This window comes from Trachemys scripta, chromosome 2 (genome assembly GCF_013100865.1).
Source record: "Trachemys scripta elegans isolate TJP31775 chromosome 2, CAS_Tse_1.0, whole genome shotgun sequence".
NCBI lineage: Eukaryota > Metazoa > Chordata > Testudines > Emydidae > Trachemys > Trachemys scripta.
In genome coordinates this window covers 119,500,466-119,523,521 of record NC_048299.1, presented here as the reverse complement: position 1 = coordinate 119,523,521, position 23,056 = coordinate 119,500,466, and the positions used below count along the sequence as shown (strand labels likewise).

At 48.6% G+C, this 23,056-nt stretch overlaps 1 protein-coding gene across 1 annotated transcript in view; it reads right to left on the bottom strand.

Annotated features, from left to right (window-relative positions):
* LPCAT1 (lysophosphatidylcholine acyltransferase 1) overlaps positions 1-22,782 on the bottom strand; it is a 156,917-nt gene extending 134,135 nt beyond the window's left edge. The window contains exons 1-2 of the mRNA XM_034759513.1: positions 22,502-22,782; positions 853-995 (exon numbers count right to left, since the gene is read on the bottom strand). Of these exons, the coding sequence (XP_034615404.1) occupies positions 853-995; positions 22,502-22,618 (260 nt within the window). The 5' untranslated portion in view covers positions 22,619-22,782. The remainder of the gene's footprint in view (positions 1-852; positions 996-22,501) is intronic.
* Between the last annotated feature and the right edge of the window lie 274 nt (positions 22,783-23,056).

Genomic DNA, 23,056 nt, shown 5'->3' with positions numbered 1-23,056 from the left:
GCTATTCCATTTGTATCGAGCCTTTTCTTACTTTGCTTACATGCAAATTTTGATCATCAATGGAAATGTTTTTATTGATTTGTGTGTATATGGTGAAATTGATGTCTGCTGACATGTATCAATAAAAATCTAATCCTTCCAAACCTGTTCTGTTTTTTTGAACCAGAAACATTTAATAAAGTTATTTTGTTCTCATTTTCTGAACATGTGTAAGCCATTTTCAAACCAACAGCATCTAATTCAGTTATATTTTATTTAATTCCTGAGTATTAAAGGCATCTTTCTTACACAGAAGTCCCCAATTTTGAAGCAATGAACACTAACTGATTTTGGTTTTGACCACTAAGAAAACCATCACTGGGTATAGACCTTTAAGATTATTAAGAATGTTTTCTATAAAGTGTCATCTTGACTTTAGCAGAGAGTCAAGTTAAAAATTACATAACTGTTGGTGGTTTGCTAATCTTTCCAGAAAACCTTCTTTGCAGTAAGGAGAAATAGATATTTATGGAAATAATGCAAGTTAAAAAATATTAAAACGAAACTGAACAAATTGTGCTTCACAAAACTGACTTAAATCCCCCTCTGTCTCTGCAATCTAAGGGCCAACTGATAATGCATATATGTATTCAGTCAATTCACATATTTTTAACTTCTCATTAGGGAAAAATGTGTAAGTGATAGATTTTACACTTGCCACAGATCTGCCTTTCCCATATTAAAAGGAAAACTGTCTAGTACTGTCAGGTTATTCCAGGACTTCTCTCCTTGAAGCTGATAACCATTATATAACTTATCTATTTATTGTACCTCAGCATATGCTTTACCAAATCAATGAATGCAGTGACTCACTTTCGCCACCAGGAGAGGGGCTTTTCCAGTTCTCTCTCAGCAGATCCCATTGAAGCAATGAATGCAAAAGGCCAGGCCAGTAACATCATAAAAGCAGCAAAAAAGAGTCGGATGGGGAACAAAGTCAAGGTCATGAAGGCAATCTGCAAAACCCAAACAATTTTGTTATTTTAATATGTAATCTAGACTGATGGGAAAAAGTTTACTATTTTAAGAAACACTTAAAAAGAATAAATAACAAGGTGGTGGTGTTGTTTTTGCTGATACAAACTAACATGGCCACCATTCCGAAACTTAAAGAATGTTAGTTAAAAAAAAATATATTCCATGCGTAAGGGTGAATTCTTAACTATTTTTTTCGTTAAATAAAGTTTGAGACAAAAAGGGTCAATCATTTGAAAAATTAAAAATATATTTTGTCATTATATGACACATTATACACACACAAAGTTACATTAAAAGTACATTGTGACGGGATTCCCGGGGTGCAGCCTGGGACTATGGGACCACTGTGCCCCCTTAACTCTCTAGCCTGGGCTGTCTCTCACAATGCTTTGCTAGTGACAAGCAGCAAACCCCTCCAGACACTGTTATCACTCGGCACAACAGCATGTGGAGCCCCACACCCAGCTAGATTGCATGAATGCTCCCAGAGCCACTCGTAAAATCACACAGAGAAAGGCACCAGCCAAATCCCACCAGCTCCCAGCCTTGTACCTCAGAATTATACCGTCTTGCACTGTTCAAGACCCTTTCTTGAGTAATTCAAGTTTATTAATTGGTTCACCACTTCATCAATGGAAAGTGGACATACACCAGCATTTGTAAACCTGAGCAGATTTACCAAGCACTTCAGGCAAACTCACTGGTAAAGATAAACAGTAAAACAAAATTTATTGATTACAAAATACAGATTTTAAGTGATTACAAGCGATAAGCAAAAAGTCAGAGTGGTTACCAAAAGAAAAAGAAAAGAAAATATAAGCATATACATAAGAATATGTATTAAGGTTATAACAATCAACAAGAATGCACTTTTACGTAGAAATCCATGATTAAATCAAGTCTTCCTGACTAGTGATTTAAATCATGATTTAAATCAATTTCATTTAAATCAAATCCACCCTGGTTTAAACAATGTTAAGTGTATTTAGCCCCATCTCACAACTCCCTCGCAAAACGCCCGTTAGCTGCTCCTGTTTGCTAGCTCTCCTGATTCCGTAGGCGCGGGCTTTTTAAAGCCTTGGTCTTCATGAGTAGCTCCACCCTCTGATTAAGGGTTGACAGGCGCTAAAGGGCTTAGGGATCAAAGCCTCATTAAGAAGCTCTCAGCCTTGCCCAGCAGGCCACTAGGCTCAGCACACATACAATCAGCACACGGTCCCCCAAACGAACAGACCACACAGTATATTTTAGTCAAGCACAAGCATGCCATCCGTATTCTGACTCATCCTCTATTCACTGCCACAAATAGAAACTCTACCATTTACTTCTAAAACAGACTTTATAACACTGTCTCTGTAAAAACTTATAAGAGATTGATTATTTAAATACTATTAAAAATCACAGACAATTGAGCACTTTTTGCATAGGTGGATTTAGGGTAGAGCACCCCAACTGTGGTCTAACCACCACCGGAAATCTGTAAAGAGGTAGCTAGTTTTATTTCCAGCTGCTAAATTGCATTACAAGACAGCTAAATGCACATAAAATATTACAGAGTGCCCATTAGCTCTTTCACAGTTAAGACAGAGGCTAAGTTTCTGTTTAAAGCTGAATTTGCACCCTCTCTGAAATTCACAAAAGGCAAACTAGGTCTTACAATTGATAGATGTGTCTGCAGAAAATCTGAAACAATTTTAACAAGAAGCTCCCAAGATAAACGCTGCTTTGAGGTGTCTTCCAATCCTAATCTTCTATGATTCTACGAGCTTGAATGATTCACCTTCAGCCATGAAATGTATTATGGTTGGCATGACTGATGGATGATTAGGTCACAGCAGCATCTCTCTCTTCAGCTCAGTGGTTTGAGCACTGGCCTGCTAAATCCAGGGTTGTGAGTTCAATCCTTGAAGGGGTCACTTAGGGATCAGGGGCAAAAATCTGTCTGCGGATCGGTGCTGCTTTGAGCAGGGGGTTGGACTAGATGACCTCCTGAGGTCCCTTCCAACCCTGATACTCTACACTGGTACTCTGTATGGAGCTGAAGGAGCTGGGCAGGAAGTTCCACACCTAATAGCTCTCAAGCACCTGCTTGCCCCCTTTGCCCATCTCCTGATAAGTTGTGAGGATTACCCAGGCAGAGGGGAAAAGCTGGTAGCAGAGCCCCCTAGCTCTTACTTGCAGCAGTTCCAACCAATGAGCCAGCTGTTTTTAACGTGGTGAACAGCCTGAGAAACCGGGCTTATCACTCAGTTCCTGTGACAACTTCAGCTAAACTGCTAGCTCTGCTACACAGACACTTTCAGCTGCAACTCTTCCCCCTTCTAAGTTGATTTTTAAATATTTTCTTGAATATATAGCACATAATTGTTCTAGGTTTGTCAAGTTTGGTACCATTATGTTCATGGGAGAAATGGCTTTAGAATGATGCCAAATAACCTATTTCCGATAAGATTTCCAGCAACTGGAGGACCTGGAGCTGGGAGCTAGGGGGTTGGGGGCAGCAAGTCTCCGCTGCCATGCTGCAGAAGATAACACCATTGAAATTATGATTCTGTAGATTTTTACTCAAATGACAAATCCCTCACCTTTCTATCACTAACTTGTCCATGGAATTACACATGCCTGTTTCCTTGGACCAGCTACTCCTCTTTGCTGCTCTACATTGGGGATTGGTCCTGCTTTGAGCAAGGGTTGAACTAGATGACCTCCTGAGGTCCCTTCCAACCCTGATATTCTATGAATATGAATACATGCTGATTGACAGGTCTGTAGTCTTTTGCTATGTATTGTTCAGAATACTGCCTTAAAAACAGCAGACAAATAGTGAGAGAGAAAAGAGGACAAAATTACAAAGGTGCCTGTTTTCTCCACAAGACACCTGGAACTGAATCCAGGATTCTTGACTCGAAAGTCCTCAGCTGTCAGCAAAAAATCTCCAAAACCCACTGGCAAAATGCACGTCTCATCCACATATAGTAGATGGTTCATACATTTATCATTTACTCTGTTAGCTAAAGTGGGAGAGGTTTGTAGTGTGGATTTAAAAGTTCTAACACTCTTGATAACACATGAAGTAGTCAGTAATGGTTTCATTTGATAGAATTTGTTGTTTGCTTTTTTAAAATGTCAGAAATTATATAAAAACTACATTGAAAGAGTGTTACGGTTGTGAAGTCAAGTACTGAAAATATCCTTGCGCATATGCCTTCTAATAAGGTCTTTAAATGATTACATACTATTTTTCCTCGATACCCTGCCTCATTCAGTGCTCAAGATGGATGGATGGCACTCAGGGAATGAGTGTAGAGAAAGAAACTATTGTCTGCCAAACGTTTGCCTCATTTGTTGTGAAAACTGGAAAGTCAGTATATATTGTGAGTACTAGGATGGGTGGGCCTGTGCCTGCCAAAAACTAAAGGCCCACTCCCTCAACTGAGGTGGGAGAAGGAATCACCTGGGAACCATAAAGCCCAGATGACAACTGAGTTCAGGGGACAAAAACTAAGAAACCAGGGACAGGAGTTAAAGTCAAAGGGCCAAAACAAGGGATCCAGAGTGGGATTCTGAGCAGAGAACCCTGGACAGTGCCCACTGCTCCTAAAAGGAGTTCAAGCAGCCAGTGGACACTGCCCAAAGAAACTCTGCCCAAGATGGATCAAAAATAGGGCCCAACGTTGCAGAACACTCCCAACCCCTCCAAGAAGTTTCCTTCTCCTGGCCTGGTTGATGGCCATATTGGCCAGTGCCAGCAAGTTGAGAACAAGGAGGTCTCAAGACTTTATGGAGTTATGGATGGTCTGTACACATACAAGAAGGTGAGGGGAAGAAAATTCAGCCAGAACCTCAGCAGAAGATTCTAGAGAAGCTGGAAGAGGGGTTGCAGCTTAACACACGCTTCAGAAGTGTGTGCCAGTGTAATGTCCAATGACTGTAACTCACTCATTTTCCCCTTTCCTTGTTCTATTTCCCTTAATGTGAAATAAATAAAAGGAAATAAACTATAAGATTGTACTTTGCTTCCTTACTTTTGCATCTATTAGGGTCTGTTACTACAAGTGTTTGATATGCAAACCTCTGTTCATTGACATTGTGGTGCAAGTTCTGTAACAATTATGCCACTATAACATTTGGAGGATCACCCAGACTAACAGGGGGTTCTGTTACTACCTGCCTTCTAATATTGGATGTCTTAATGCTGAGCTGCTGTGGTTCACCATTCTGACACCAGTAGCCAGCCTACAAGCATCACAGTCCCACCCTGGCTTCCACTAGCATAGTTACTTTTTACAGGGTGACCTCAACAATCCCTTCTGGTCCCGAGTCCCCCACCCCCAAACCCGTCTCCAAGTTCTTAACTACCGGATCCTCATACTTTTCCCCTTTGGTTTGTCATCCTCAAAAGAGTGAAACCTGCCCTCAACTATCAGTTCACTTTGGCGTTCACACAACAGAGACCAGCTTGAGATAAAAATAAACAAAAAGTTTATTTAATAGAAAAATCATAGAATCAAAGATGAAATAGTAAGGAAAAGCAAATACATACAAGTTATACATAAAATAAAAAAAGGTGCAATCTCAGGCTTTACATATTACCTAAGTCCTGTTTCTAATACAAGTTATCTATTGTCTCTGAACAGTTTCCCAGTGTGCCCTTTGAGCCAGAGGAGATCAGTGGTGCAATCCTGATATTTGACATGCAGGTATTCCACCCCTGCTGGTGTGACCAAGCATGTACGGAGCATGCAAGGTCACATTGTGAAGAGGATGCTGTTTTTCTCTAAAGACGGCATCCTCCATGCAGCTACGTGGAGGATGCCATTTTGTTTTTGTATCAAATAGTGCCCTCCATGTGGCATGACCTCACTGTGCAGCAAAAGTGCCAGTACGCCATTCCCCTACAGCACAGGAGGGAATCCAGTATTTCATGGACAGCACCTATCTTAGATGTTGGCGCTCAGTTTCGGGATAGCCTTCACATCAAATCCCCTCCCTTTTAACAGGGTTTGAAGGGGTTTTTTTCCTTTTCCTCACATTATGGTAATTCATGGTTACACAGAGCTGGGCAGGTTTCCCAGGTTGAGGGGTTCTTTTCAGTTTCAAGTTGTTCCAATGTTTTCCAATTAACTTTAATGGCTTAGCATTCTCTCTTTCTGGCTGCACAATGCCAGTGTTTTGTGTAAACACTTGGTCTGGGAGGTGCCCTTCCTGCCTGACTGCCTCACTATACTGCTTTGAGATGATACTGTAGTTTCACTATAGCTACAATTTATATTATATATATAAAAAATACACACACACACACACACACACACACACACACACACACTCTCACTCACAACTACAACCTGTATACATATCTCGTAATGACCATCAAGTTTAGGGCATTACAAGTTTCACAAATAAACTTAACTCAACAAATTTAATACACAATAATTCTGTTTACAACCAATTGGTTCAGTTGCTTATTTTTAGGGGCTGAGACCCCCTGTTTTCCCCCTGGGGTGTCTGGACCCTGATTGTGAAAGCCAGGGTCTCCTCCTCACTGCAAAACGGGCAAGTGTCGGAAGACTCCATGAACCACATCAGCCACACAACCGTGCTCATGGCTCCATAGAGAGCCGTAGGACTACACTGGAGTACAGACTGCCCTCTGCCCTCCGCAGGGGGCAGCAAGTCCCATCACTTGATATGGAGTACAAACGCACAGAGCTGTTCCTGGGGCATGGTTCAGTGAAAGACCAGCTGGATGTCATTTCAGCTTGCTCAAGTGGTGCATCAGAGATATTCAGCGGAGCGAAAGAGGGGCTCATAGGGCAACACCCAATGACGAGCTCTGGAGCACCAAAAGTGAGGGATGGGCAGGGAATGACCTATTCAAGATAAGCGAAAGAGGCAGGGGTCAAGGCTACTCTCACCTCCTGGAACACAACAGGGTACAGAAGGGACAGGTAACCCGATGCACTGGCCAAGTGCCACAAAGTTTACACAGTCGCTCCGACCATAGTCCTAGTCTCCGAATCTGGTGACACCAGCCAGAACCACCTTTCAGTGCACCAAGAGGGACTCCACCACCTGCACGCCAAAGTGTGTTTTGTAACGGGGGTCTGTGAGGAGGTCTTCCCTGTCAGTGGCCACTACAGACCTAGTCACTGAAAATAGTTTCCAGGTCCTGAGAAAAGACTAGCAACTCTGAAGTCTCGAGAGAGACCTCTCGGGGGCAGATTAAAGAGCTGGGAGTGACACTGAAGCCCTCAGAGGAAGGCATGTGCCAGCACACTCCATGTGCCATAAAAGAATCTCTGAAGGGCCTGAAAACAGAAAGTGTGGACCTGGCTGCAGCTCTAGATCACGGCCTGCCCATCCTCCCCTAGATGCAGGCTCAAGACACCCACAGATCTCCAATGGTTCTCCAGACAGAACTCCAGGATCTTACTCTGGAGTTGGCTAGAGTCCCCGGGGGCAGGCTCTCAGTGTTGAACTGGTACCAGCACATGGACAGGACAAGCTGGTTGATAACCAGCACCCTCCAACAAAGGGAAAGGTACTGAGTAGCCCCATCCATTTCTGCAGACAGTCAGACAATTTTCCACAGTGGGAAGGGATTAGTGGCAGAAAAGCGAACACCGAGAGAGCAGCAGAGGAAATGGAAGAAGGGCTCAATGATATTGGCATACAGTTGGTCACATAGCAGGCAGCCTGAACACACTTCTTGACTGAGGATGTCAGGCTCGGTCAGGATCCAGTTGAGCTTGACCAAACACTCCTCAGAAGTATACATCACCAGGAGGAATCTGAACACCAGCAGAATGTCCATGAGATACCCTGATCGCCAATGTCAAACACCCTCTTCTGACCAAAGGAGAGGGCAAGTGACAGACCATCCCTATACACTACATGAAGGTGGTCCTGGACTAGATGACTGAAGATTATCTGGCCCAGAACAGCGTAGGTCTGGTTGGAGTGGACCATGTCTGCCCACATGGACTTCAACCACAGCGACACAGCCTTCAACGTGATCTTGCAATCTGAGTAGCAATATCAAACGCCAATTCCTCAGGTCATCAAGGTCCCCCTTCTTTGGCAGCAGGGTGAACAAAGGACAAGTCCAAGACAACATATCCCAGCACATGTGGCAGAACTCCACCCTCAGCCTACCAACACCCAGAGATTTATTGGTGGGCATCAGACAAAGGGTTTCCAAAAACTTGGCCAGAGTGAGAGAAAGCTCCAGCCAGTCCCTGTCACCTACATTGACCATAGGGATTTTACCCCACAGGACTCTGTAAGCATCAGCATCAGTCAGATGTGGGGAGAAGTTAGCAAAGAAAGTGCTCAACCTTTCACGCATCACTACTTGCCGACCCCTGCCATGAGATGTGATTTTTGGCACTGCTCTTCCTCTCCAGGGTACAGAAAAAGTGGGAATCAGAATCCATCTCCTGAAGGAGGTGGATTTGCAACTAAACAAAAGTACCTTTGGCCCATGGTAATTTAGAGCCCAGAGCCCACCCCGCTTCTCTCAACACACTCTGCAGATGGATGGATCTCCAGGGCAAGCAGCCAGGTGGCCCTCCAGCTCCAAAACCTCCTGTTCCAAATGCTCTATAACAAAACCCTTCCTCCAATTGGCTCCCTGGGTGTAGTCGTGGCAGAGGAGCTAGGCACCTACCTTCCCCACATCCCACCACCTCTGCATCTAGGGAAAGATGTGCCTCTGCCCCCACAAGACCAGCCAGAATTCCCAGAAGGATGCCATGAAGCCATGGCTTCCAGCATGCTGTTGTTGAAATGCCAGTTGGCTGGCCGTGGCTGCTCAGGAGTTAAAGAGACTGTCGCAACCACCAGGTGGTGGTCCAAGAAGAGGGCCTTGCTGATGCTGGAGAAGTGGGCCCACAAGATGTTAAAACAGGAGACGTAGAAGTGATCCTGCTGCAAATGGCATGATAGAGTCTCCTCCACCAAGCCAAATTGGTAGAGATGTCTGGGTGGGTGGATCAGGAAGTAATGGTCAATGATCTTCATGAGAATATCCACAGTGGTTTGGCACTTCTATCTCCCAACATGGTCCAGCATGTTCAGGATGGAGTTAGAAGCGACAAAGAGTCCTGTGGCACCTTATAGACTAACAGACATATTGGAGCATAAGCTTTCGTGGGTAAATACCCACTTCGTCAGACGCATGAGGACTCTGTCGCTTTTTACAGATCCAGACTAACACGGCTACCCTTCTGATACTGGACAGGATGGAGTTAAATTCCCCACCTAGAACCAGACACTTGCAAGGATCCAAGATGCTGAGGAAGGTGGATGCCTGCTGATAGAATCACACCCGCTTCAGGCCCAGTACCAGAGTAAATGAGGTTGAGTCCCTCCCACCCAGACCTAGAGTTGCAGCAGGTGACCTAGCACATCAGCAACCCCTAGCACCTCAGACCATCGGTCTAGGGACAACAAGGTTGTCAGGCCACCTGAAAACTCGATGAGTGCCTAAAGTACAGCCTGCCCTCCCATCTCCAGCCACCATCTGGCTTCAGTATGTGGATTGGCATCAATCTCCTGAGGAATGTCACAGGATCACAGAGTACCCCCCACCCAAAGGTCTAGAGTAATTGGCACCTGCAAAGACTCAGGGTATGCCATCAAATGGCCATTCTTTGTTAAGGACAGGGTCAGAAAAACAGATCTGCATTTTAGCAAACAGCAGCATGGAACCTCTTTCACCATCAGACTCCTTGACTCCAACTTCACAGCTGGAATTACCTTTATCTAGGGATAACCAGTGATGAGCTGCCAAAATTTTAACAACCGGTTCCCTCCTCACCCCACGAGGGAGTCGTGGCCACCCCCGCCCCCCCGGGACCCCGCCCCCTCCCACCCCCCCCCTTCCCTTACGCCCCCCCCCCCCACACCCATCAACCCCCCTTCCCTATCCCCTGACTGCCCCCCGCCACCCCATCCAACACCTCCTCTCATTCCTGATGGCCCCCTGAGACCCCTGCCCCATCCAACCACCCCTTCTCTCTGTCCCCTGACTGCCCCTAGAATCCCTGCCCCTGACTACCTCCCACTGCCCCATCCAACCCCTGCTCCTTCCTGACTGCCCCCCCCCCGGGACCCTTGCCCCCATTCAATCCCCCTGTTCCTCGTCCTCTGACCGCCCCGGCCCCATCCACCCCCGACCACCCTCTGAACTCCCCTGCCCTTTATCCAACTCCCACCCCCTGCCCTCTTACTGTGCTGCCTGGAGGTGGCTGGTGGTGCTACAGCCGTGCCACTCAGCTGTAGCCGGGCCAGGCCACTGCCACCGCGTGGAGCACTGGTGGCTGGCGGCGCTACAGCCGTGCCGCTCGGCTGGAGCACCGGGTCAGGCCGAGCTCGCAGCCAGCCACCCAGAGCATGCGCCAGGACAAGCTGAAGCTGTGGGGGAGGGGGAGCAGCCAGGGACTAGCCTCCCTGGCTGGGAGCTCAGGGGCCAGGCAGGAGGGTCTCGTAGGCCACCGAAGTGGGTGCCCACCCCGCCCCTAAGAGCCAAAGGGACCTGCCGGGGGGCAAGGTGGGGAGTCCCGGCGGTGCTTACCTGGGGAGGCTCCCGGGAAGCATACAGTAGGTCCCTCTGGCTCCTAGGGGTGGGGTAGCGTAGCTGGGGGGAAGCAGGGGGTTACCTGCTGTGGCATGGGCGGCCCTCCTTGCACTCCCCCGCCCCAGCTCACCTCCACTCCGTCACCACCTCCCTGGGCGAAGCCGCCGCTTGCTTCTCAGCCCTCCCAGGCTTCCCGCGCGAACAGCTGATTTGCGGGAAGCAGGGGGGGGGGAGGAGGAGAAGCAGGGCGGAACGTTCAGGGGAGGAGGCGGAGCAGAGGTGAGCTGGGACTGGGAGCTGCCGGAGCTCACTGAGTCGGCGCCTAAGGCACCACTTTAAATTTAAAAGCCCTTTTAGAATCGGTTGGACAACCGGTTCTAAAAGGGCTTCTAAATTTAACAACCGGTTCCTGCGAACCAGCTCCAGCTCACCACTGGGGATAACCCTCAGGAAAATACATTTCAAAGGGTGACTGAACCAAAAAGAGCAATGGGCAAAACTCCCCAAGGATGACAAAATAAACAGCTGTTGGACTTTGGGAGCAGACCCTGCCCCGAGAGTTTGGTCAGCAGTGTTACTTGGAAAACGGGGTAAGAGACTTCATCTTGAACCAAGTCTAGTTTGTTAAGTTAGTACTAGGAAGTGTTTTATCTTTATTTCTCTTCTAGCCATTTCTGAATGTAATGCCTTATACTTGTACTAACTTAAAACCTAACTTCTTGTAGTTAAATAAACTTGTTTTATTCTTTAATTAAAATCAATCCAGTGTTGTGAGTTGTCTGGGAACTTCATTTAAAAGTAGCAGACTGTTGTATATTGATTCCTTAGAGTTGCAACAAACTATGGTTCCAGGAGAGGGTTGGATAGTGCAGAATACACATTTTGGGGGGAAATCTGTGACTGGGTTGGTGTCATCCTGCAAGTGGTAACCAAGGCTGGTGGAAGCCAGAGTGTGACTGATGTGTGGCTGGCAGGATGCAACTATACATAGACACTCAGGGTGTTACCTACAAGGTTGGGAGCTACAGCAGCAAAGAACTGTGAGGCACCCCAGTTTGCAGAGCAAGGGTAACATAGCCCCTCACTGGTCTGGATTGCACCCTGGAGTGCCATAAAGGGAAAGGGTCAGGAATAAGATTGGGGTCAACAGTGGCCATACTGCTGAGGGCAGCACCATCAATCACAGGAATTAGAAGGACACAGTCAGGGGGCTCCTCCACAGCACCAGACGTGGGCAGCACAACGGACTCAGTGCTTGCTGCCTTGGTAATAGGTGTTATGGTTACTGGGTTGGGAGCCATGAGCTCTGGCAGCACCCCCAGAGCTGGTGGAAGGGACAGAATGGTGGAGGAGCCGCAGCTGACAGCAGAGCAGCAGTAGTAGCAACCACTGCTGCAGAAGGAGCCTTCTGGGCAGGCTCTTTCCTTTTATTGTGTCATGGTCCTTCTTGCTGCCTGAGGGGGCTCCATAGGTGGTCACAGTTTTGACAGTGGAGTCCCCGTCTGTGTTTTCCGCAGGGAGATGACGACGACACTGGAAAAGGTGTTGGTCGTAGACCTGGGGGTAGATGGCGGAGAGAGCCAAAGTGGAGTGATGATAATGGCCAGGGATTCTCTCGCAGCGCCTCCCCTCCCTCCACAGACAAAGCTGCTGGAGCAGAAGCCTCACCCATGGCTGTTTCCAGGTCCGCCATCAAGTTCAGGTGAGGGGAACAGCCACCAGAGGAGGAGAGGGGAAGAGGCTAACCACTCCTCCCCACTAGCCTGCGTATGCGTAAAGAAGGCATAAATGCAAAGTTAAACAATAGGGAATAGAGCAAACAATATGTGGGGAAAGACGATCAACTCAAGCTGCACTGGGAGTGAGGGAGAATATATAAGCAGAAAAGTGCAGTAGATGGGCGTGACGCTCTGTAACTCGAGGGAACACTCAGCACCCACATGTTCATCTTTATAAAATGATTGTGTGGTATCCAATGCAAGTTTGTCATGTTGGGTGTCTTCAGAAGGCTCATGATGCACTGAGCATGGCTGTTACAGTGATGTTATAGTAACTGTTAAGGTAATATTAGAGTAAGGTTTAATTTCATGTATATAGTGTGACAAAGTTCCTCCTCTATCTTGGTGGGTCCTGCGCTTATTGGCAGATTTTCTTGCCTCAGAGATTCACCATGTGATCAACTGGGTTTTCCCCCTTCGAGTTATTAAACGAGCATCATCCCCGTGGCATACTAGATATCACCAAAGAGATCTGGGAAGAGGAACCCAATGAGGGGAGAAATATAATAGAGCATGTAATGCAGATGCGAGACCGGATAGCCCAGATTACCCCTATTGTACGGGAACATTCGGAGAAGGCACAGGAGGCCCAGCGAACCCATTACAATCGCCAGGCAAAAGTTCCAACCAAGGGATCGGGTTATGGTGTTGGTACCCACGGCAGAAAGCATGCTTCTGGCCCAATGACAGGGACCCTATGAGGTGGTTGAACCCATGGGGGAAGTAACCTACAAGGTGTGGCAGCCAGGACGCAGAAAACAAGAACAGATTTATCACGTTAACCATCTGAAACCCTGGCATACACAAGAGGCATGCATAACAGTCCAAAAAGACGTAACCCAGGAAAACAAGCCTTCCAAACAGGTGAGAGTGTCTCCTGATTTAACACCAGACCAGAAGAATGAGGTGTCTGAGATGATCTTCCAGAACCAAGATGTGTTCTCGACAAAACCGGGTCAAATAATCGAGACATATCACCACATTGTCATGAACGCTGGGGCCAGAGTAACAATGAGGCCCTATCGGGTGCCAGCAGCAAAAAGGGAGGAAATAAAAGCAGAAGTAAAAAAGAATGCCGGAGATGGGGATCATCGAAGAATCCCACAGTCAGTGGTCCAGCCCAATCATGCTGGTGCCCAAACCTGATGACACCACAAGATTCTGCAACGACTTCCAGCGACTAAACGAAGTATCCCAGTTCGACGCATACCCCATATCTTGCATAGATGAGCTAGTGGACAGTCTGGGTAATGCCCGGTACTTGACTACCCTAGACTTGACAAAGGGGTACTGGCAGAAGACGCAAAGGAAAAGACTGCGTTCTCTACACCAGAGGGTCTTTTTCAATATACTGTCCTCCCTTTTAGACTACATGGGGCCCCAGCTACCTTCCAGCGCCTCATGGACAAGCTATTACGCCCGCATAATAGTTATGCTGCTGCCTATTTGGACGATGTGGTTATTCATACCCCAGACTGGGAAACCCACCTGGAGAAGGTGAAGGCAGTCCTCGATACTTTCAGGCGAGCTGGCCTTACAGCAAACCCTGCCAAGTGCGCTGTAGGGTTTACAGAGGCCAAATACCTTGGCTACATTGTGGGAAAAGGTTTGGTAAAACCCCAAGTGAACAAGTTAGAGGCCATCCAAAATTGGCCCCGACCAAGTCGCAAGAAACAAGTCCGGGCGTGCCTCAGTGTGGTGGGGTATTACCGACAATTTATCCCCCACTTTGCCACAAGGGCAAGCCCCCTGACAGACCTAGTGAAAGCCTGTGGACCTGATCTGGTGAGATGGTCTGACGCAGCAGAGGAAGCATTCGCAGACCTACGGATTGCCCTCTGCAGTAACCCCGTACTGATAGCCCCTGATTTTACCAAGGAGTTTATCCTGCAGACGGATGCATCGGAAGTAGGGTTGGGGGCCATTCTATCCCAGATGGTCGGGGAGGAGGAACACCCAATTCTATACCTCAGTCGGAAACTCCTTCCAAGGGAACGAAAATATGCAGTGGTGGAGAGAGAATGCCTCGCTGTAAAGTGGGCCATGGAAACATTGCTCTACTACCTGCTCGGGGGCAGATTTGTCCTCGTGACCGATCACGCCCCTCTTCAATGGATGCAGCGGAACAAGGAAAACACCACCAGGGTGACCAGATGATTCTTATCCCTCCAACCTTTCCAGTTCCGTGTGCAACACAGAGCAGGGAGCCGTCATGGCAACGCCGATGGCTTGTCACATGTGCACTGTCTGGCGTCCCAAGCTGCCCAACCCCTTGGCGTTGAGCAGGGGGGAGGGATATGTGACAGATCCAGACCAGTGGGGTACAGGAGTCTGGTAGAAGGCAAATATATTGGTCACTGGATGAGTAGTTTTCTGTTCCCTGAGTGACCAGAGCAGAGGCTGCACTAGAGTAATCAGGAACCTGCTAGAACCAGTTAAGGCAGGCAGGCTAATCAGGGCACCTGGGTTTTAAAAAGGAGCTCACTTCAGTTTATGGTGCGAGTGTGAGGAGCTGGGAGCAAGAGGCGCAAGGAGCTGAGTGAGAGGGTGTGCTGCTGGACGACTGAGAAGCACAAGCATTATCAGACACCAGGAGGAAGGTCCTGTGGTGAGAATAAGGAAGGTGTTTGGAGGAAGTAGCCCAGGGAGTTGTAGCTGTCATGCAGCTGTTAGGCACTATAGACAGCTTCAGTCCAGAGGGCCCTGGGCTGGAACCCAGAGTAGAGGGCAGGCCCAGGTTCCCCCCAAACCTCCCAATTGACCTGGGCTGTAGGTTTTTCCAGAGGGGAAGGTCTCTGGGCTGTTCCCCTCCAGGATAGCAAACATAAGGTAGGGTAGTAGGGTGTTCCAATCCTTCCCGTCCAGACTTACACCTTCCTTATCATAGCCTTGAGGGTTCGGTTAAACCTTTCTACTAACCCATCAGTCTGCAGATGGTAGACCAAAGTTCTCAGGGTACGTATATGGGGCAGCGTACAGAGGTTCTTCATTAGCTTCGACATAAATGGGGTTCCTTGGTCAGTTAATATCTCCTTCAGTAGCCCCATTCGGGCAAAGATCCCCACCAGCTCTTTGGCTATAGTTTTAGCGGCCGTGTTCCGCACGGGGGCGGCTTCTGGATAGCGAGTAGCATAGTCCAAAACAACAAGTATATATTGGTGGCCCCGAGCAGTCTTCTCCAGGGGTCCCACTAGGTCCATGGCTATTCGCTCGAAGGGGACCTCTATGATGGGAAGGGGTACTAAAGGTGCCCTCAAGTCGGGAAGGACTGTGCAGCTGACACTCCGGGCAGGAGGCACAGTACCTCCGCACTTCTTCATGTACTCCGGGCCAGAAGAACCGTCGTAGGACTCGTGCCAGGGCCTTCTCTACCCCCAAATGCCCCCCAAAAAGATGACTATGAGCAAGACTTAATACAGCGTTCTGGTGTTTTTGAGATACTAGGATCTGCTGTACCTTCTGCCCCTGTACTGGTGCAACCCGGTACAAGAGATCCTTCATTATGAAATAGGGTCCTGGTCCCTCGGTTTTCCCTTCCACAGGGACCCCATCTATTTCAGTCACCTCCTTCCTAATGTTGTCATACCTTGGGTCTTCTGCCTGGTCCCGTCCAAAATTTCCTCTCCCGGGGCTAATCTGCCCAAGATCTAGGGGCCCAGTCTCTGTTGCCTCTACTGGTTCAGAAGCATTAGGGGGAGGGTCAGACTCAGGTGCTTTTCCCTCCTGCGTGGCCTCCTTTTCAGCTGCGCGGGTCCACCAACCTACAAGAGCGACCCTCTGGCTTTGGGTCAGTATTCGGGTTCCCAAGGCCTTAGCTGCCCTTCTTTCCCTTTTTGTCTTTCTACCCTGTCTGGGAGTGGGGAACAAATCTGGGGATATTTCAGAGAAGATTGGGGGTTGACCGTCTGCTGTGGATGCTTCACTAATTTTAGGGTCCCCATCTTTCTCCAATCCCCCTACTGGGAGTAAGTTTCCAAACCCTGGGAAGTCCCTCCCTATGACCACCAGGTATGGGAGTTTAGGGACTACACCTGCTGCTACCTCAGTAGTGTTCCCTTGGATCTCGATTTTTACTGGGATGGTGGGGTAGTAACTAACTGTCCCATGGACACATGTTAACCCCGTACGTTTAGCCTGTAGCAGCTGACTGAGCTTCACAAGCTTCCCTGAGATAAGCGTGATAGCACTCCCCGAATCAACCAGTGCCGTGGTCCCTACCCCATTTAGTTTCACTGGTCTGGTATACATATGTGGGTTAGTGAGACCCCCACAAGGTGGATTAGGGAGCATGGATCTGCCCAGTTCCCCAGGTTACACTGCATAGGCTCCTCAGCATTGGGACACTGGGCAGCTATGTGTCCCCACTCCCCACAGGCATAACATCTGTATGGAGCCCTAGGCGTTCCCCGGTCTCTTGGTTTGGGCAGTCTAACATCACGATCCTCTTCTCCCTCAGTGCTCCGACTCTTTGTGGCCTCTGATGGGCCTTCAGCCTCTCTCTTTTTCCACCTGGGCCCTCCTGGTGGCCCAGTCACCCGAACTTTAGGGCTTGGTGCTGCTAGTTTAACCCGGGGTGCCTCTTCCTTAACTGGTCAGGTCAGCTCTCTCGCTGTCCTTCGCCTCTCTACCAGGGCGACAACCTCATCATAGGTGAAGGGTTCGTTCCAGCTTACCCAGGCACGAAGGTCTGGTGGTAGTCCTCTCATGTATCGGTCGATGACCAGAACCACTAGTATCTCTTCCGGACTCCGGGACTCTGTTTGCAACCACTTTCGTGTGAGATGGATGAGGTCATACAATTGGGACCGCGGGGTTTTGTCTTCCTGGTACCTCCAACCGTGACACCGCTGGGCCCGCACTGATGTCGTTACCCCAGATCTGGCCAGGATCTCTGCTTTCAGCTGGGGGTAGTCTGCCGCAGCCTCTTCAGGCAGATCATGGTAGGCCTTCTGGGCCTCCCCACACAGGAATGGGGCAAGGATGCCAGACCACTGATCTCGAAGCCAGGCCTCCCGTAGAGCTGTCCTCTCAAAGGCCAGAAGGTATGCCTTTACATCATCCTCCCGTGTCATTTTCTGCAGCCAATGGCTGGCCTGTATGAGCCGCGTCCCATCATGGCCGCAGTTCAGCTCTGTAAGGGACTTTACCTGGTTTACAGTTCCCGCAACATAGTTCGGTCTTGAGCAGCCTGGTCCATCAGCAGGCGATTAGTCTCTTGCTGCAGCCGCACTGCCTCCTGTTGGGCGGCCTGGACACAGGTAGCCTCCTCCTGGGCCACCGTAGCTTGTATCAGTGCCCGCACTACGTCATCCATTGTGGTGAAAAAAAATAAACCCTCTCCTTTTGTGTGTGTGTGTGTGTGCTTTTTTTTTAAATCACCCTCCTTCTTCCACCGCACTGTGCACCCCAAGATCCCACTCTGACACCAGTGTGACAAAGTTCCTCCTCTATCTTGGTGGGTCCTGTGCTTATTGGCGGATTTTCTTGCCTCAGAGATTCACCATGTGGGTTGGGGAACAGCCCAGAGACCTTCCCCTCTGGAAGAACCCACAGTCCAGGTCAATTGGGAAGTTTGGGGGGAACCCAGGCTCACCCTCTACTCTGGGTTCCAGCCCAGGGCCCTGTGGACTGCAGCTGTCTATAGTGCCTCCTGTAACAGCTGTATGACAGCTACAACTCCCTGGGCTACTTCCTCAGGGTCTCCTCCAAACACCTTCCTTATTCTCACCACAGAACCTTCCTCCTGGTGTCTGATAACGCTTGTGTTCCTCAGTCCTCCAGCAGCACACCCTCTCACTCAGCTCCTTGCACCTCTTGCTCCCAGCTCCTCACACTCGCACCACAAACTGAAGTGAGCTCCTTTTAAAACCCAGGTGCCCTGATTAGCCTGCCTTAATTGATTCTAGCAGCTTCTTAATTGGCTCCAGGTGTCCTAATTAGCCTGCCTGCCTTAACTGGTTCTAGCAGGTTCCTGATTACTCTAATGCAGCCCCTGCTCTGGTCACTCAGGGAACAGAAAACTATTCATCCAGTGACCAGTATATTTGCCCTCTACCAGACTCCTGTACTCCACTGGTCTGGGTCTGTCACAATAGTTATGAGGCGGAAAATGTATCCTCATGGCTTAAAGCAAGCCCATGCAAGAACTCTCCAAGAACAGAGAGGCCGTTCACACCTTGTCAGGGCATGGATGGGACAAACCCAACCCAGCCTCACAGGAACAATGGACACTGGCTTAGGCAACAACAAAAGAATCTCTTAGATCCTCAAGGGAGTCACCCCTTTCTTTTGGGCAGTTTGGGACTGCGATGAGGTAATGTTCAACTGACTCTGAACAGGGGTGGGGGCAAAGCCTGGAGGAAAGAAAGGACATGATAAAAGGAGAAACATTTTGCCATGCTTTCTCTCTTTTACCTACCTCTAGAGACACCACCACCAAGCGACTGAAGTGCTGATCAAAGAAGAGAGCCTGACTGAAAAGTAACCAGCCAGCCTGTGGTGAGAAGCATCTAAGTTTGTAAGGACACTGGAAGTGTTAAGATCAGCTTAGAATGTGTTTTGCTTTTATTTCATTTGATCAAATCTGACTTGTTATGCTTTGACCTATAATCACTTAAAATCTATCTTTGTACTTCATAATTTTGTTTGTTTATTCTACCTGAAGCAGTGCATTTGGTTTGAAGTGTGTCAGAGACTCTATTTGAGATAACAAGCCTGGTACATATCAATTTTTTTGCTAAATTGACGAACTTATATAAGTTTGCAGCGTCCAGCAGGCATTACTGGACACTGCAAGATGGAGATTCCTATGGTTGCGTCTGGGACCGGAGATATTGGCTAGTGTCATTTGCTTGCAAGTAGCTGGGAGCAGCTTACATGCCAGAGGCTATGCGTGAACAGTCCAGGAGTGGGGGTTCTCACAGCAGAGCAGGGTAAGGCTGGCTCCCAGAGTCAAGGATTGGAGTGGCCTAGCAGATCACTGGTCCAGACAACACCAGAGGGGAACATCACAATGGGGAAGGGAGAAACAAGCACAGGCATGCACAAATACACAGGACAGGTGGGCTGGGAATGGCAGTCAGCAACAAGGAGAGAGGCGATCACAAGAGGCACCACACAAGATGGGCAGAAGCAGCAAACCACAAGGGTGGCTGGGAGGACTCATGAGATAGACAGATGGGAGCACTGAACCACAAAGAGGCAGGGGACCCATGGAAACAGCAAACTGCAAAGGTGGGGGGGGACCCACATGAGACAGATGGGCAGGAGCAGAGAGCTGCAAAGGGGACAGATCTGCCTGAGACAGACAGGTGGGAGCAGCAAATCACAAGGTTGGGAGTGGGGACCAATGCAAAATGGGTGAGAACAGTGAAACACAAAGTTGGGGGGAGGGCTGGTGGTCAGGCAGAAGGAGGCCCACCAGCCCAGTGCAGGCTGAGGGAAGAAAGGGGTGGAAAGTTCAAGGGGGAGCACATGTGCCCACATGCATTTTGCAAGGAAGCAGGAAGTTATGCTGCTATAGCCCCAGGCAGCTGGAGGCATGCAGTCAGTCACCAGAAACAGTTGGGGAGTGAATGGGGTGGAGAGAGAGCTCCACACCACTTCCTCTCCCTCCCAGCAACAGCTAAGCAGAAGCCATGCAACACCACCATCAGGCTCCTCCTCTAGCACGAGCAGGACCAGGACATCCTTCCCACAGAGCCATAAGGTGGTAGAGAATGAGGCCAGAGATTGTAAGAAAGAAAAGGTTGGTTAAAACATCTGAATCCACCCTAAATTGAAATCTGTCCTTGTCAGTGCCTCACAGTTTCTATGTAATGCTGAGAAAGTGACTTAAACCAAAAACTTTTCCACAAGTGGCATCATCTGATGATTGTTTAACTTGGGACATCTTGGGGCCTCATTTGCAGAAGGGCTGAGCCTCACATCTACCACTTAAGTACCTATGAGCTGTATTTTGAACATATAAAATGCTATAAAAAAAACCCTAAATACAAAAATCAAGCCCAAGGCATGTCAGCTTGCGCATCCAAAATTAGTCAACACTTTAAAGATGGGAGTCTTCGCCAAGATCATAAATTAGGAAAAACACCTAGAGCTCCTTGGAAGTTTTTTGTCAAAATGCTTTTCTGCCAGAAAATGCCCTTTTGTCAAAACCAAAATTTTCTTTGAGAAAAATTTCAGTTTTGCCAACCTATTTCAATTTTCCATTGAGAAAATAGAAATGATGGCTCCATGGCTGGCTGCCTGAATTGCTGTTGTCAATTTCACTTTCTTCCAGTGAAACTGACAAAAGATTTCTAGGAGGGCTAGCTCTGGGAGAGAGAGGGGCAGAACACCAGGGCACTCTGCCTTGCCTCCCCACCTCCTCTCCAACTTTGGGAGAGGAAAAGAAACCAGGTGGTCTGCCTCTTTTTCCCCAGACCTAAGGAGGAGGTGGGGAGTCAAAGTGCTCTGCCTCTTCAGCAGCCCAGTGGAAGGCTCTTGTCAATTTAACAAGGGGAAGTGGCAACAGCCTGGGGGGGAGAAGAGGCAGCCAGAAAATTCTGGTTCCACTCGCCCTAATCAAAATTTTGCTCTAAATCCCATTCCATAAAAATAGTTCACATTTTCAGCAGTATTCAAATGCAATTTTTTTTTAAATGCAACATTTTTCACAGAAAGGGATTCCCTTTTTCAGCCAGCTTTAAAAATAACAGTTTAATCTTCACAATATCCCTGTCAGGTAGTTTACTAATGTTTGTGAAAACTCAGATGTTAGTGACGAATGCTTTAGGAAGAAAAGGCCATGAGGAAATTAATTTAGTGCAGAGTTTGAATGGCAGACCATTAATAAAGCCTGGAGCCACACACTGAATGACAAGGATAAAAAGAAATAATGAATAGCTATTCATTCAGTGAGCACCATCCATCTTATGAACTGAATGAGGCAGGGGTCCAGTGGAAAAGACAGTAAGCAGTAATGTTATTAGAAGCTGTATGCTCACAAGGGCACTGAATTAAAGTTGCATAGGCTACCTTAGTTCTGGCATTTACTTACTTCTGAATTCTTGACTTCCCATCTGAAAAACATTATACTTGCACCCAAGAGGAATATTTAATTTCTTAGGAAATTAAGAATATCTCCTTTCAAAATTCTACTAGGAGAGTAGAAGTTCATTACTTCCAATGACAATATTTTGTTACCATGTGATTACAACAAAACAAAATCATTATTTTCATGATCTATTAACTTTCATGTCATAATGCCCCATCTGCTGCATGGATGGCTCACTCCTTTTTAGTGAAATGCATTACTCAAACACCATATCCTTAAAGTAAAAAAAAAAAAAAAAGGCTTAACCAAGAAAGAACTTGCATTCAAAGTGTCACCATAGTCTACAGCTTATGAAAGGCAATTCTCCCAACTGTCCTTCTCAAATCACACAATCCCCCCAACCCCACCCCACCCCCAATCTAGAAAAAGGTCACTTTTAATTTGGAAACATTTGTTTCTTATCACTGTTTTCTTGTCTTGGGATGTATTCTGCATGCAAAAGAATACATACATTATCCATGCACGCAGGGAAATTTATGAGCAATATGGTAGGCAATAATGTAGCTAGCCCCTCACAAATATGAAAACCAAACGATGATGAAACGTATTTATTTCAGTGGATTAAAACTTGCACCTCCAAGTCACTGCTGACAAATGTTGTATAAAAAAATCTTACTTGCACACAACTTCTGTGCATATAAACTTGCATACGCACAAGACTTTTTGCCTGTTAAAAGATGTGTTGAATTATGTTTGTTTTCAAATTTCCCCCTTAGTCCATTTATTAAGCAGTTCACGTAAACTAGATGTTTCTAGCAAGTCTTTCCTCTGGGGCTCGCAGTGGGGCCAGAGCAGTGCAGAGGATGTGCCAAGCGCCCCGGGCCGGCAGGGGCTTGGTGAGCCAGGTGGGGTCCCGCGGGGAAGGCGGCAACATTTTGGGCGGGCAGCACGTTAGCGGTTCAGCCGGGCCATGCGCCCTGTGACCCCGGCGGGGCCCCGCAAGGCAGCAGCGGGAATCCCCGCCCCAGCGCGGCCAGACAGGCACAACCACTCCGGCGGGGGGGAGGAGGAGGAGAAGCGGACACCCACCTTGGCTTTCTGCAGGGCGCTGAGGCGCAGCTGGTGTACGAAGGGGCTCCGCGGGGGCGGGCCGCGCTCTCTGCCGCCCGCCGCGCAGCATCCCCTGCCGCGGCTGCTCAGCCTCATCGCAGAGTAGGGCGCGCGCAACGGCCGGGCTGGTCCTGGCGAGGGCGCGGCGGAGCGGGGGGCAGGGCGCAGGATGCTGCGCAGCCCGGATTCCACCGGTGGCGACGGCAGCAAGAGGATGTACTACCCGGATCGGACCAACGCCGCCGCTCGCCTGCCCCGCCCTCCCGGGGATCCGCGCATGCGCCTGGACGCCGAGGCGGCTTCTGCCGAGCTCGTCTCTACGCGTGGGGGAGGCAGCTAGCCACACCCCCCGGGAATCGGGAGGAGAGACACCCCCCCACCCCACGCAACACCCGGACCCAGCTCGCAGTAGCCCCGTCCCCCCGCAACACCTGGACCCAGCCCCCCCCGCTACTCCTAGACCCAGCCCGCAGCAGCCCCTTCCCCCGCAACTCCTAGACCCAGCCCGCAGCAGCCCCCCCAACACCTGGACCC